Source organism: Cygnus olor, chromosome 11, assembly GCF_009769625.2.
Source record: "Cygnus olor isolate bCygOlo1 chromosome 11, bCygOlo1.pri.v2, whole genome shotgun sequence".
NCBI classification, from domain to species: Eukaryota; Metazoa; Chordata; class Aves; order Anseriformes; family Anatidae; genus Cygnus; species Cygnus olor.
The window spans coordinates 10577013-10591147 of NC_049179.1; the positions used below are offsets into that span (position 1 = coordinate 10577013).

A 14135-nucleotide genomic window follows, 5' to 3' on the forward strand; every position below is an offset into this window, starting at 1 on the left:
GAACCCTCTGCACAGAAGAAACATGTTCATTCTGTGCAAATTTTGCTCCTGAGCTATGGTATCTTTCTCTTTCTGCCATTACAGCCATCTCCAGAGACGCCCGGGTGAAGCTGAAAGCCCCCTTTCCCAGGCTGGTGGAAGGGACATGGCGCTAAGCAGCAAGAGCAGATGTGAGTATGCAACAACCATTTTTTCCTACAAGCATCTTTTACCGACAGCCAGACTGAAAGTGTTCAAAAACACTGCAATGTCTCCAAATTACTTTCAGCTGGGTCCTTCACAGCTCTGAAAAGCCGGCACTAAGCTTCTGTCCTCTCAGCACTAGAGGAATAGATTCTCACCTTCACCCCGGAGCGTGCTTGCCCCCGGAAGCACGAGCCTTACCTCGGGGTGCAACACCACCACCACCACATGAGCCAAGCCTGCCAGCATAGATCGTCTGCTGGGGAGGCTGAAATCCCCTGCAACATTCAGAGCTCGAAGCCACAGCTGTAGGAGGGCGACCTCCCATCACACACTCCTGCATGGACTGAGAGCCGGGGGCAGTTTAATGTCCATGATTTGGCTTTAGGTTTCTTTTAGGCACTCCTAACAGGTCCAGTTTGGAGGTGAGCCGAGAATAAACGTAACACACTTGTCCTTCCAGGAACGCTGTCCCAGAGGGACCTGTCAGCTGTGATGACTCCATCACTACTACCTGCTCTGATGCTTGCAGTGAGCTGTCTGAAGCTTTATGATCACCAAGCACAGGCTCCTGCACACTACTGGCACTGTCTCCCCCCTGCTCCAGGACTGGGCATGTATTTTATCGTCCCAGTCCACCTGCCACCCTCTCTAGTTAACCTGTCACAGTATTTCTCTCCCACAGCAACCACCTTCCTTCGTGATTTGGGCAATGGTAAGTAGGGGGGAGGACTGTTACGGGGAGAGGTGATGGAAATGCACGAGTTATGATTTGACATGCAGCTGGTAAGGGAAGAGGGCTGAGCAGCGCTTGTTTCCTTGGGCACTGTACGAAGGGAGCTGGCTGACTTTTGGCTGTTTTTCTTTGAGACTGTCTTTTTAGGCTGTTACTCAGCGGTCCAGGGAAGGGTTCAGGAAAGGAAGTCCTGGCAGTTCAGACAGGCAGAGGCAGAACACCAAAACAAAAGAATAAGGCAGGCCGACAATTACAGAACGTGATCTCTGTGCATGCAGACAATGCCCAAGAGAACAGCCCCAGACTATGACATACAGAGAAGCCAGAGATGCCAGAGGTATCGGAGGCAATGCCTATGGAGAGCAGGGCAGAGGCGGGTCAGTCTCTCATCAAACAAGGCCAATCCTCACCACACAGCGGCGTTACCACCTCACTCTGCAGCAATTCTCACCCACCAGCACCCCAGGGTGCCGCCTGGTCCTAAAACGCCTCCAGCCTCAGCTCAGCACCTTGTGTCCCCGCTCACCTCCACGGGCCTCTTTGAGGCCAGGATTAGAGCTTGCAGAGCCTGATAAACTGTACCTACACCTGAGCTGGGCTTGGACTGACGTTAACCCCAAACCCTCTGCGGACAGTTGACCTGCGCTCTCATCTGCAGGGCTTTTTCCCACCCCAAGTCGTCAGCCTGCTTGGGAAGCAGCCATCTCCCCCCCACTCTCTCCAAGCAGTAGCTCTAGCTGGGTGTCTGTCACAAATGTCATGAATGAATGTGGTTTCTTTACACCCTCTCTAACGATGCAGGCCCTGGACTGTGTTTTTGTAGGAACCTCTCCTAGGAAGTGACTGCTCCCCTCCCCTCCATACCCAGAGCGAGGCTTTCCCTTCGTAACCGTCTGTGTGAGGAATTCCTGCAAGATGCCTGGCAAGCCTGGTCCCGACTCTGCCCAGCTCCATTAGACATCATCTGCACACGGACGTAACAGTTTGGGGGAGATGGTAAGCCAAATAGAAGAGGATTAAAATCTGTCTTTTGCATAGACCAATTCAAAGATCAGTCTGATTGCTCGGCCTAATGCGGCCTCTCAGACACAGCCCACACCCTCCCCAGTATTGCATGTGGTTCTCAGCAGAGTCCTAAATCAAAACAGCCCTGGGTTGGCTCTGAATTTGTGCCTTTTTATGGCTTGGTTGGTTGGATTTTGCCAACCCCAGTCTAGTCTGGTCCGCTCCCCCTTGCATGTGGACTGGAGAGAGGGACTCACCACAAGTTGAGCATTTTCAGGCAGCTACAGAGAGTGTAGAGAAAAAACACAGAAAGGAAGAAAGAGCAATTAGTTCACAGAGGTGGGATGAAAGCATGTCACTGCAGCCATGCAAACATGCAGTGCAGACTGGCAGACACACACCATGCCTGCCCACCACCCGCCCCCAGCCCTCATACCACCTCTGCCCTTGCCACGGTGCCGCTGAGAATTGCCAAGTTTTGCAGGGTTTTGAGGCCTTGGGTAAATACTGCATGTTCTCCACGGAGGCACAGGCCCCGTGAGGTTCTTTTCAAGGGCTGAGATCAAAGAGGGGTTCTGGGCCACCAGAAGAGGAGACTGCTCTGTCCCCTGTAGCTCCAGCCGCAGGAAGGCCAGAGCACGGATGGACGTGTGTGACCCTGCTGTTCAGTGAAACCCAAGGCTGGGATTGGCAGCTTGTCTCCAGAGTACCCCCAAGCAGCACTGCACAGCTCCTCTGCCTGCCGGGAGTGCCAGGGTCTTTCCCTTTCCAGCATTGCACCTCATCTCGAAACACAGAGCCCGAACTCCATCTAGTTCTAACTCTTTTTGGCCCGCTTTACAGCAAAGCAGTTTTTTTGAGTCTAAAAATCCAAGGGGATTTATGATCACAGATGCAAGGAAAGATGAAGGCAGCCCTCCTCGTGGCAAGAGGAATGAAGCACTAGGGAATTAGCACACTAGGGAATTATGACAGGAGTCCCCCAAACCTGTTGGTGCAGAGCAGCCTGTGCTCTGCTGCACAGTAACCTGTTAAACCCTCCAAAACCAATTGTGAACCACCCAGACAGGGCCTGGAAAGGGACAGAACAAACCACAAGACAGAGCTTGGGCAACATAGCCCATGCACGCTTCTTTTCATCCGTCTTGATGCTTCTCTGGTGGCGATTTGCCCCGTCCTTCCCAGGAGCAGCCCCAAGCCACGTGCCCAGGAGGCCCCAGTTCAGTCATCCTGACCAAGACATGGCCTGTGACGCTGAGCCTGCATTCTCTGCAGGCCACGCTACCCAAATTTAAGAGGCATATTTTCCACTCTGCAAGTCGCACCTCAAGACCTCCCCCTCCCCGCCACGCTTTAGGAGGAGCCTGTACCAAACCCACGGCTCGCTCCTTTGGCTGGGAGGAGAAAGCACATTCATTGCTCGGACAGTTCACTGCCAGGATCACGCCAGGCCAGCAACCAGCAAGGAACAGCACACGGGAGTGCTTCCCGAGGGATGGAGGAACAGACAGCAAAAGACCTTCAGCACAACAGTGATAAGGTGGGAAAGCAGGCCTCGGCCTGACAGATACCTAGGGATGGTTTCCATCAACACACCCTTTCTCACAGCTGCCAGTTTTCCTTTCTACTCTCCCACAAGTCATTCCTAACAAAAGCGTCCACAAAGGCTGAGACAAGCAGCACCAACACCATCAAGTCAGATCATAACCACGCACTTGGGTGAGGTGACAGCACCGACCAGCTCAAGGGCCTGCTTACCCCTCGTACTGGGAAGCTGGGATTACACCATGACCCTGCTGTGGTCCTGCTCTAGCTCAGAGGCACCAAGAAGGTCTCCTGTTGAGGATCATGCAAAAGGTGATATTGATGGTGCCAGATGGAGGCCAAAATGATCAAAGCAGCAACTTTTTACATCAGTTCTCACTCTTTGCCACAAGCTATGGAGGAGAGGTCTGCTCAGAGCGAGCACACGGTTCCCCATGAGCAGAAGGGCTGCTGCTGTTTTCTCTCTCAGCTTCTAGAGAACTGGACCAAGAGAATTCAGAGAAAAAAAATCAAGTCCCTACAAGAATTACTTTAGGACCATTATGGATACCTGGCATCCACTTCTTGCAGCCAGAAATAAAGTGTTAACTTTCAGACCAACAACTCCTTCACTGAGCTGTGTTCAAGCTACTCCTACGCTCTCAGCATGAGCGTACAGTGAGTTCTCCTTTTGGAACAGGGGATGCTCACCGGGATTCCTGAAATAATTCACATTATCTTGGTATTTCTGCTACTGTCTATTTTGCAACACATGCTCTGAGTAAGAGTTACGTTCTCCAGCCACGACAAGTGTAAAAAGAAGCAGCAGCAGCACCAAAGGCACCATGCACAAAAGCAGCAATATGCAGGAAAAGGTCATGGGACACGAGCATCGAGTACTTCACCACGGGTAAATATCCCCACTCATTTCACAGGAGGAGGATAAATGACCACACCAGTGGAAAGCCTGTTTGTAAAGCGAACGTACTTAGCTTCCTCCACCACTTCCACCTCTGCCTGCGCCGTTATGGGTGCATTGGAGTGTGCCCCCGTCGGGTCGTCCACGTTCAGCTCCCCGTTTGTCGAGCTAACCACCTGGAAGACAAACAAATGCCCCGTTAACAAAGCCCCTGGACACAACACGGTGGCACGTGACGTGTCTCCACTTGCCTCAACAAGGGATACTGTAGGAATTGAAAGTCTGCGAAATGATTTCTGTTCCTGTCTCCCGGCACCCTCTTAGCAGGCTGTGGGATTCCTGGGATGCCTTGAAATCACGTGCTGTGTTTCCAGCAGCCATTTGGAGAGAATAATCTGGCTTGTGAGAGCAGAACGCCAGGCAGGGGACTCTGTGTTCACTAGTTCACACTTGTGCTGTGCCCAGCACAGGTCTGAATGTCTGTGGGAGGTTAAGCTACAATTTGGGGTCTTATGAAGAAAAATCGGTGTGAAGACTAATCGACAGCCTCATAATGCACTGCACTGTGTTGACTGCATTCTCCTGACACCTTTAGAGGTGAGTGACTCAGTCCTGTCACCTGCCACTAGTGTGGGATAAACTCACTCCAGAGCCCCCAAATCTCACTCTGTACACAGCCAGATCCTGGAATTACCTCCTTGCCCAAAAGCTATTTGTATGATCTCTTTCTGCTTCAGTTTGCATTATGGCTTACTTCAACATTCCCATTACAGGGATAACTATCCAGATCCCCAGCTGTCAGCAGCTGTTCCTCCGCCAGGAGAACATGTAATTTTCTGGATAATTCACGATTGCTCTATTGCAGGTTGCAGTGCCACTAAGCACCAGAGATGAAGGGAAAGAAGCCAGATCTATAAAGATGTCTCCTCACGATTAAGTGCATCTGCACATTTCTTTTGAATACTCAAGTCCTACCAGCAGTTGCTGTTTCTGTAGATCAAGTCCCATGCCCAGTCTCTGCACCAAGGGAAGTCAGGACCAAGCTGACCAAGCAGGTTTTCAGAGCTCTCCTCTCAAGTGAGCCCCTCAGCTTCTCTTCATGCCCCCTTCCCAGACCCATCACAGTGTAGGCCCACCCAGGCTCTCCAGGCCCTCACATTTCCCACACAACTTTGATAAACACGAGCAGTTAATTGTGCTATTCCCAGTGACCTTCCCACACTTTCTTCAGCTACTTCTTGTTAAATTTCAATTTACAAAAGTCTCTGATTTTCTTCCTCCTTTTTTTAACATGCTGCCACTTCATTCTGATGTGGCAAATTCAACTGTTCCCTTAACGAAAACAGCCTCTTGAAACTACTGACTTCCCAGGGGTTCAGCATTAGCTGGGGCATCTGTTGAGAAAAAATTTAAGCATCCATCACGCTGCAGGCAGAGCAGCCATGCACAGCAGAAGACTTCCCATTCTTGGCTGCAGATAAGCAGAATTTTAATGCTCACAGTAGCACACACGCTTGTAAGCTGCCCAGGTAGGCGACCCTCATGGTCAAATTCAGACTAGGACTGCCTTATTGCTGTAGTTACTCTGGCAAGGCATTGTTTGTGGGGAGATGAAGCTCATGCTGGCGTTGCACAAGTAAACTGTTCCCCGTATGTAAAACAATACCAATAAAGACACCCACTCTGTAGTTCCTGAGGGCTACAGGAACTCCTGTTTACCGTCTGCTCTCATCCGAGATCAGAGCTATACATACATTGGTTCCTCCTTATCTATGAATTTCTCAGCATTTGGCTTTTCCCAAGCATTTGGTCTCATACTGGCATAATAGTAGTCTCAAGACATATTTAGGAAGAGTATACAATAAACTATACAGTTGTAAGACGCAGACACTGCTCCAGAAGTAAGTCCTCCCGTCTCCTCAGCTCAGCCCTGTCCCACAACAGGCTCTACTTCCCCTTTCACCAGAGCCAGTTTTCAAAGTCACACTAGAGTTTTGTCTGGCACTGGAACCAGCTCTTACAGGCAAACCTCTGCCAAGGAGTTCACCTCGCCAGCAATATTAGACAGTTCTTGTTTGCTTGAATGAGCCTTGCATCTTTTCTCTAGCATTTCCAGCCATCTTACTCTGGCAATACTGCAAGGATATTAGCAAGCCTGAGTGACGACCAGAGGCAGGCATATTTTCAGGATCACAAGCAGTCTTTTCAGGAATTTCAGAACTTAGCTGTAGTGCACCTTTTAATGCTGTCACTGTCACTCATCCTCTGCTCCTCCACCTTCTACAGTGCCATCACCCAGCACTCACTGGTCCTAAACAGCTCTCAGAGGAAAGGCTTCACAGAAGCAGTAACAGCAGCTGTGTTGGACACCACAGCCTGGACCCCACAAAACGTGAGCGCTACGTTCAGGACAGGACCAAAGTGTCCTGTGAAACTGCCTTCCTGGCCCCAGTGTTGTAACTGCAATTCAAGGAGACTTCAGGGGATTTAACACAGATTCTCGCAACAAGGCTGTGCAGACCATGGGAAGAAGGTACCTGTACTGATCCTCCATGCCGATCTGCAGCCAAATGAGATGTCAAGTACGAGGTATTCGTCTGCCGGCTTGGCTGGATCTCCCACTCTCCTCGGCGATCTGATGACGCCTGCTCACAAGTCCAGAAGCAGGAGAGAAACAGAAGAGAGGGCAACAGGTGAATGAGGTGAAGAAATGAAAAGGTGCTTGTTAGTGAGTTAGTAGTGCTTTGTTTTGTTTGTCTTTGCAAAAAGCAAGGCATTTAAACATTCAGCTAGGCTAAAATTTCACTTTACCAAGTACACATCATTCCTTACTTTAGCTGTCTCTATCCACTGCTGCAGTGGATTTCTTCTCCTCTAGGTAATGACGAGAAAGCTCAGATCTACTCAGCAAGTTATTTCTTTACACGGCTTCATTTCCATGTGTTTCAGCATAGAAATAAACATGCTGACAATATGTTTGTCCATGTCAGGTCACGCACCAGAGAACTGGACATGGCAGCAAGTTTGGATACACAAGCTTGACCTCCCTAAAATATACATTTTTTAAACTCAAATTTGCAACCTTAAATGAAGCCACATTTTATTTCACCAAAAGCCAGTTCCACACATTAATTCACCTGTACAATGCAGAAGGAAACATCCACCATACCTCCTCTACTGGAGTTGGTGTTTTCTTGTTTTTCTGCAGAAAACTACAGCAGAAAGAAACTTTCACTATCAGGTTTCCTTTTCATCCCCGATAGATACAAAGAAATTATTAGAATTGGATTTGTTTTATTAGAAGAACCATTGTGCACATGCATGTGAAGCTGCTTAGAGGTTGTCCAGCATTGATGATACACATCCATCGGTCACCTAGCACCAATGTACCTCAGTGCAGCTAAAGCCAGGTGGCCAGCTGAAGGAACACATCTGCTTCCCAAGACCAGGAAGCACAGAACAAACAGGCAGATCTGTGTCAGGTCTCACGCCAATGGCAGAGGATGTAGTCAAGCATGAAGTTACTGATGGGACACATTTAAAAGGTGTCTCCTTGGACACCATATAAAAATGTAAGCAAAGGTTTCAAAGCTGAAGCACAAATGCAAAAGAAGAGAGGGCAGAGAAGCAGAGTCCACACAGCGCACACGCACCTGGCAGAATGGATGCTGAACAGACATCATGGACCTGGCCAGCACAAACGAGCTTTAATCCAGCTAGAGGGCAGGAAACAAGAGGCTCAAGCGAATAAACACCAAGTTATCAGCAGTGAAGCTGAATTGACTACTCAAAGAGAGATGCCCAGACTCTGCCTTTCCCCAGCACTGCTTTGTGTTACTCCCTGCAGTTGCAGAAGATGAGCCTGAGCCAAAGCAAAAAAGAAAAAGGAAAAAAAAAAGAGACTGCAAGCAGTTCCACACAGGATGACTCCAGAAACCTTTCAACAAACTTGTACAACACTAACTAGCAGACTGTCACTGCACTGGAGCAAGAGCATGTGCAAAAAGAAGCAGAACAGAAAAGAAGTCTGCTTGCATTTCATACAGCATAAGCCACCATTTCCTTTGCAAGTGACCTGTGAGTCCCTCTCTGAGCTACTCATAGTGCATCTCCTCCATCCAAGCAGTCACCAAATCCAGTTCATAGGCAGTATTTCCCTAGAGGTGGCTTTGTCCAGGCTTGTCCTCGTAAATCTTTTTAAATGTTCGCCCCACCAGCCTGAGACGCTGCTTACACTTTTTGTACTTGGTAGCACTGAAAGGAGTTACTGGAGAAGCACTTTCCTTGGAATTCTTCTTTAGCTGCTGCAGGTCACAAGAATATGGATGACTGGAGAACTTAAATTCAGGTTTTAAGAGCTAGTAGAAGACGAATCTTGAGTGCTGCTTCCTACAAAGCACTATACCACCAGGTCACTTGGTCAGCCCAGGTGCTGAAGTTGTATCACCTATGTCAGCACGGAGAGGAGCATGCTTCTGCCTAGGAGCCTGGAAGCAGTTTCTAGGAAAGGCTTTAGAAACCACAAGAGACAGATTTTTGTCTTTTGGCTCTACACCCAAGTACGTGGGTTCAAAACTGGTTTTGAAGTAGGGTTGAGCTGAGCAGCCCACAACGCAGCCCAAACAATGGCACCGAGGAAGTGATGCCTGTGAATTTGAGAGCATCAAGTTCCTGTCAACACTCATCACCTTCCTACCAGCTACCAGATCTCAAGACATGACTGGCATCTAAAAACAGACGGGGCAGGGCTCACCCATGTTTGATAGAGAGTACCTTCTCTTCCTACAGGAAAAGGCTACAACAAGGAGACCACTCTCTTGTCAGTGTCTTTACTGGGAAACCAAATATTACAAAAGAGAATCTGCTGTTAGTATACTTGGAAATAAAAATAAAGCTGTTAACTCTGGAGATCTAGGCAGTTACTTGACCCAAATCCATGTCTCCAATCCACTGCTCTAGAAATTTAGTTTTTCTCCTTTTTTTTTTTTAAGAGAAATAGTTTGCTCAACAGTTAAAAGGAATATCCATTGGAAGAGAACTGTTTAAGTTTTGTCAAGGGGAAACTTATTTGCAGTGTATATCAGGAATGTTACATAATTCAGCATATCCTAAATAATGTCTAGGTGAAAACGATGACAGAAGGTGCCCGCAGTACAGCATTAGGATAATTTGAGAAGCTCAGAAGAACAAGGACTGAAGTTTGTCTGAATAGTATTTTAGGAATATGACAGCTGTCTTTGTACTACATACTATAATTTTTGGACTAATATGCTTGAAAATGAAGCCAGGCGTCATTGTCTGTTAAAGGAAACAAGATGCCTCATGTACACAACGTGAAGGTCTGTTGTCAAAGCGGACAACTAGAAACTGCCACCCAAAGAGGGGGTTAATGCATTAATCAGGCAATATATTAAAGCAGATTATTTTACTAGTACTCTCATACCAGTCCACACTAATAAGCATGCATAAATACAGTACTGCACACATGCTTCAAACAATCCAGCTTCTTACAAGCAACACTTCTAGTGAGGGATGTTCATCCTGATTGTAGCTGATGACTTTAGATGTATTCTAGTCTATATTAAGTGCTCTATCATTCAGAGCCCAGCTGCATGGAGCAAGGAAAGTCGAGCCCAGACAGGTTATTTCATCTCACACTCAATTCTGTGCCCACAAACCCCAGCTTGCATGAGCTGCGTGGGCACAGAGACCACAGACGAGGAGCTAGAACAGCACACAGCAGTTAGAGGAGCAGAGCGAGCCCAGAACCACTCACTGGGAGGTAAGAGCACCAATAGCTCTAGCTAGGAGCCAGCAGTTGGAGATCTACTGAACTTCTGATCAGCTCTGTTAATACAGAAAATCCAGACTCTCAACAACACCAACAAAGTATTACGACTAGAAAGAAAAAAACGGGGAAATTCAGAAACTTGAAGTTCGTCTGGACCATGTTGCCCAGCCTCCCCACAGGACCCTATGCTGGCAGTCGTTTTTGCTGTGCAACACCCGTGCCACCAACAGGAGACCCCGAGCTGGATATAGTGCGTGTCCATGGGACATCTTATTATAGCTGCACGGTCCTTGGAAAGAGGGCAGCTGGGAGCAGGCTACCATAGCCACAACTGTTGGTCTGCTCCACAGTCCATGTGCTGTGAGTAAAAGCACCCAAAAGAATGTTCTTGGCCAGGTTGGTCAGGTAGTCTGACCAAGCCGGACAGCTGAAACGAAGAGCTTACCCACAAACTATGACCCATTCCAAGTTGTACTCTGTTTGGCTCACGGTCCTGAGGAATTCCACTGGCCGATAGAGTATTTCAGCAATTTGTTGCTTTGACAAAGTCTTGCTCAGACCACAGTCTTCCTAAATTAAGCAAGAAATGCACTTGCCACAAACAAAGCAAGAATCAGCCCCAGCTACTTCTACTGGCACAGGGTTTCTGCTTCTCCAGACCAAGAGGAATTCAGAAAGATGCCAAACAACGCAGTCCTGCCAAAGCAGCGGTGAACAACGCACCTGATTGCGAAGGGCCTGCTGCGATGGTCGATCCCTATGGACGTGGCTGTCTCTTGTTACTGCAGACGTCCCAGAATCTACGTGAACCGATCCCACTGGAGTAGGCTGGAAAATAAAGCGTTTGTCAGGATGAAGCCAATGCCTACAACACATCTCTCATCACGTGGGTACAAACCTAACTTGTCAGGACGGCTCCCATCATGCAGGGACAATGCAGGAAAACATCAAAATGCTGCCCACAAGTACTGACAGCAACCAAGGATAATTACAGTAAGGGCCATGAAATCCCTGTGATTTGGTGGCTTGCTGGATACCAGCACCAAACATCTTACAGAAAACCAAATCAAAAAGATATAGCTGCGTATCTGTACCAATGACAGATCACTCCAAATGTGCCTCAAATAAGATTATTGTGACTGCAAATATACAGGCTTATTTTCCTCATCTCATTGTCTTGCAACTTTTAAAAACCACACTTGCATAGAAACAGGACGTGTTAAAATTAAAGCTTCATCTGCTCTGTTCTCACCAAAGTCGTAATCCCTGCTCACAACATCAAATCTCCATAGCAACCACTGCAGTTGTCAGCAACAGCCAGCTTGTCTTACAGGGGGCTTTTTATCAACTGCCTTTGTAATTAAACAAAAATGAGGAGAAAAATCACGTAATGATTTCACGGAATGATTTCTTATTAAAATGAACCAGCTTGGGCACGGTAAACATTGGTAACACTAAATATAGTTGGGACTGGAAATCACCGGCAATGGCACCAGGTTTAGCGCTGAAGGCATTTGATCTGGCACCAGTGACAATTAATTTACGGGCGCCTTTGCCATTGGCGGCGCACAGTGACTGTCTATTAGCAAGAAGGCTATCAGCAGCACGACACAAAATACAAGCGACAGGCTGCACCACAGACACAAATCAGACAGGCAGCCAGCGGAAGAGCTTTAGACACTTTTATCAGATTTCCCCATGACACATCTTTTGGCCAAGGTCTTCCTGAATACAAATGGCTTTTGACAATAGAAGAGATGGATCAGGATCACAGTTGCGTTCCACCCGGTGTCATGAAGCTGCTAAATGGAGCTTGGATACTCCCACATTTTCTTGCCATGTGCTTTATTTAGAGTTGGCCCAGGCTCTGGAATGGGGTAAGCCCCAGGATCTTTTGAGATCAGAATGGGTTTGCTGTTTACTGTTTTCTGAGCGTTTGTCAGAGCCCTGCCCAGATCTGTACTTCTCTATGAGAACCCAAGCATTAGGGAGGTCTTCCATCATTCAGTGCTGAGGTAGCAAGTATGCTCTCCTGCTGTAAGATGGATGTCTTTAGATATCGATTACAAAGGTCTCCAATGCTGCACTAGACCGGAGCAAATTAAGTCTAGTCCTGTTCACGGCCTCAAGTGAGAAAATCAGGTTTGAACAACCCACACCAGGGTAAACCCAAAGAAGTGGGAAGGGGCCTTCTGCTCCTTAGGGAAACGTAGGGCACCACAAGAACCCCCAAACACAACGTCAAGGCTTCTCACTGTGTTCAGCCTGTGCTAGCTAGAGAAAAGATGTGAACGATTTGATCCTGAGCTCGCTGGCACTAATTGGGATTATTCGGACAAACCAAGAGCCGGGTGGCTGGGAAGCAGCACCTGGAAGGCAAAACACTGCATTTTGCAGGACCGACTTACAATTGGCCTGCCGACCCAGTCATAGGCGTAGTCAAAGGTGTAGCCTTTCTTTTCAAACAGCTCTGTGAAGATGGTTCGTAAATAATCGTAGTCTGGTCTCTCAAAGAAGTCTAATCGCCTAACATAACGGAGGTACGTGGCCATCTCCTCTGTTAAAAAAGGGGAAAACAGAAGCAGCGTTAGTTCTGCTCACACAAGAGCTCCATCACTTGCAAGCCTCTCAGCAGAGGCTACACACGCATGCTGGAAACGTGCTTCTCCATGAACTCCAGCGAGGCCTTGCCATGGCACTAGGCAAGGCACTGCTCGAAGTTGGACCCACAACCAGATCCCCAGAGCTGAGAATTGTCCAGGCTCCACCAAATTCAGGTGAGCCCCATAGACTGACAGAAGCTGAGGATATCCAGCAGGTCTTTACCCTCAGTGACCTACCCAGTCTTTTATTGCTCGATGAATCTCACTCAGCTCTCTAGAGCCCTCCTGCCCTGCCCAAAGTCTAATAATAGTCTGTTTTTATTCTGAATCTTCTCAATGAGTGGCTATAAACCAAGGGCTGTGTTGCAGCATTGAGCCTCACGCTGTGAGAGGATTGTCTGGGCTGCCAGTTCTAACCCTGGCCTTCCATTAAAAAGCACTGTTTTTTTGCAGTGGTCTGCAATGCAAATCAATTCAAATGCTTCTCAGACAAAGCTGGAAGTCCCACACTTGCTCCAGAGAGCTGCTGCTCTACCTTGAATCTGAGTTTCACAACAAGTTGTATTCTATACCTTTGTATAAAACAAACACTAAAACACACTGTACAGTAAATGACGACTCAGTGAGCCTGCCAACAGGATGCTCGTGCATACGCCTGCTCACACAGACATAAAATAGCCACAGAAATTTCATCTGAATGCTCAGCAACCAGGTGGGGAAGGAAAGCAGGAGATGCTGGTGTGCACACTGGAGCACCCCTGAGCTCCAGCAGCAATGAGGCTCTGGCTGCCCAGATATCATCCCATCTTCTAAGCTGGCCACCTAAAATTTTAGCACATGTAAATCCTTTCATTTGGAAAAGGTTAACTCAGTAGATTGAACACAGTCACTTGAGAGAAGGACAGTAACGAGGTCCTCTTGGGGAAGGAAGCCAAGAAGAAAAGAAGCAACATGAGGCATTTTCTGGCCTCCTCAATGAGAAAAGTTATGCTCATTACAAGCCGCAGTCACAAGCTCACAGGATGTGCTAATTTATAGCAGCAGCTCCAGTTGTTTGCCTGCTTGAGGGACGACGAGGTAACAGATGCACATCATCAGAATACTTTCTGCCAGAACTGCTCAGAACCATTCTACTTAACAAGGTATGTCCATCTCCAGCTGCACTCCAGTGATCCCATCAGGGCTTTACCTGGAAAGTTCTCACAGAGAACTTCAACCGGAGTGTTTCTCTTTGTGTCCCCAATCTTCTGATACCTCTCTTTTAAGGTGTCAGCCTGTAGCGCACAAAGACAAAACAGTTGTGGAGAAAGAGTTCAACCATGTGATAAACGACATGCTGTATGGGAAGAAAAACAAAGTATTTAATATTGAGCC

General features: G+C 47.8%; 1 protein-coding gene across 2 annotated transcripts in view; it reads right to left on the minus strand.

Moving 5' to 3' along the window:
• Positions 1 to 14135, minus strand: part of CSNK1G1 (casein kinase 1 gamma 1) — a 102329-nt gene that overhangs the window by 4092 nt on the left and 84102 nt on the right. For both annotated transcript variants that reach the window (XM_040569573.1, XM_040569574.1), the window contains exons 9-13: positions 13951 to 14035; positions 12567 to 12715; positions 10882 to 10986; positions 6905 to 7012; positions 4437 to 4543 (exon numbers count right to left, since the gene is read on the minus strand). In XM_040569573.1, coding sequence (XP_040425507.1) covers positions 4437 to 4543; positions 6905 to 7012; positions 10882 to 10986; positions 12567 to 12715; positions 13951 to 14035 — 554 coding nt within the window. The remainder of the gene's footprint in view (positions 1 to 4436; positions 4544 to 6904; positions 7013 to 10881; positions 10987 to 12566; positions 12716 to 13950; positions 14036 to 14135) is intronic.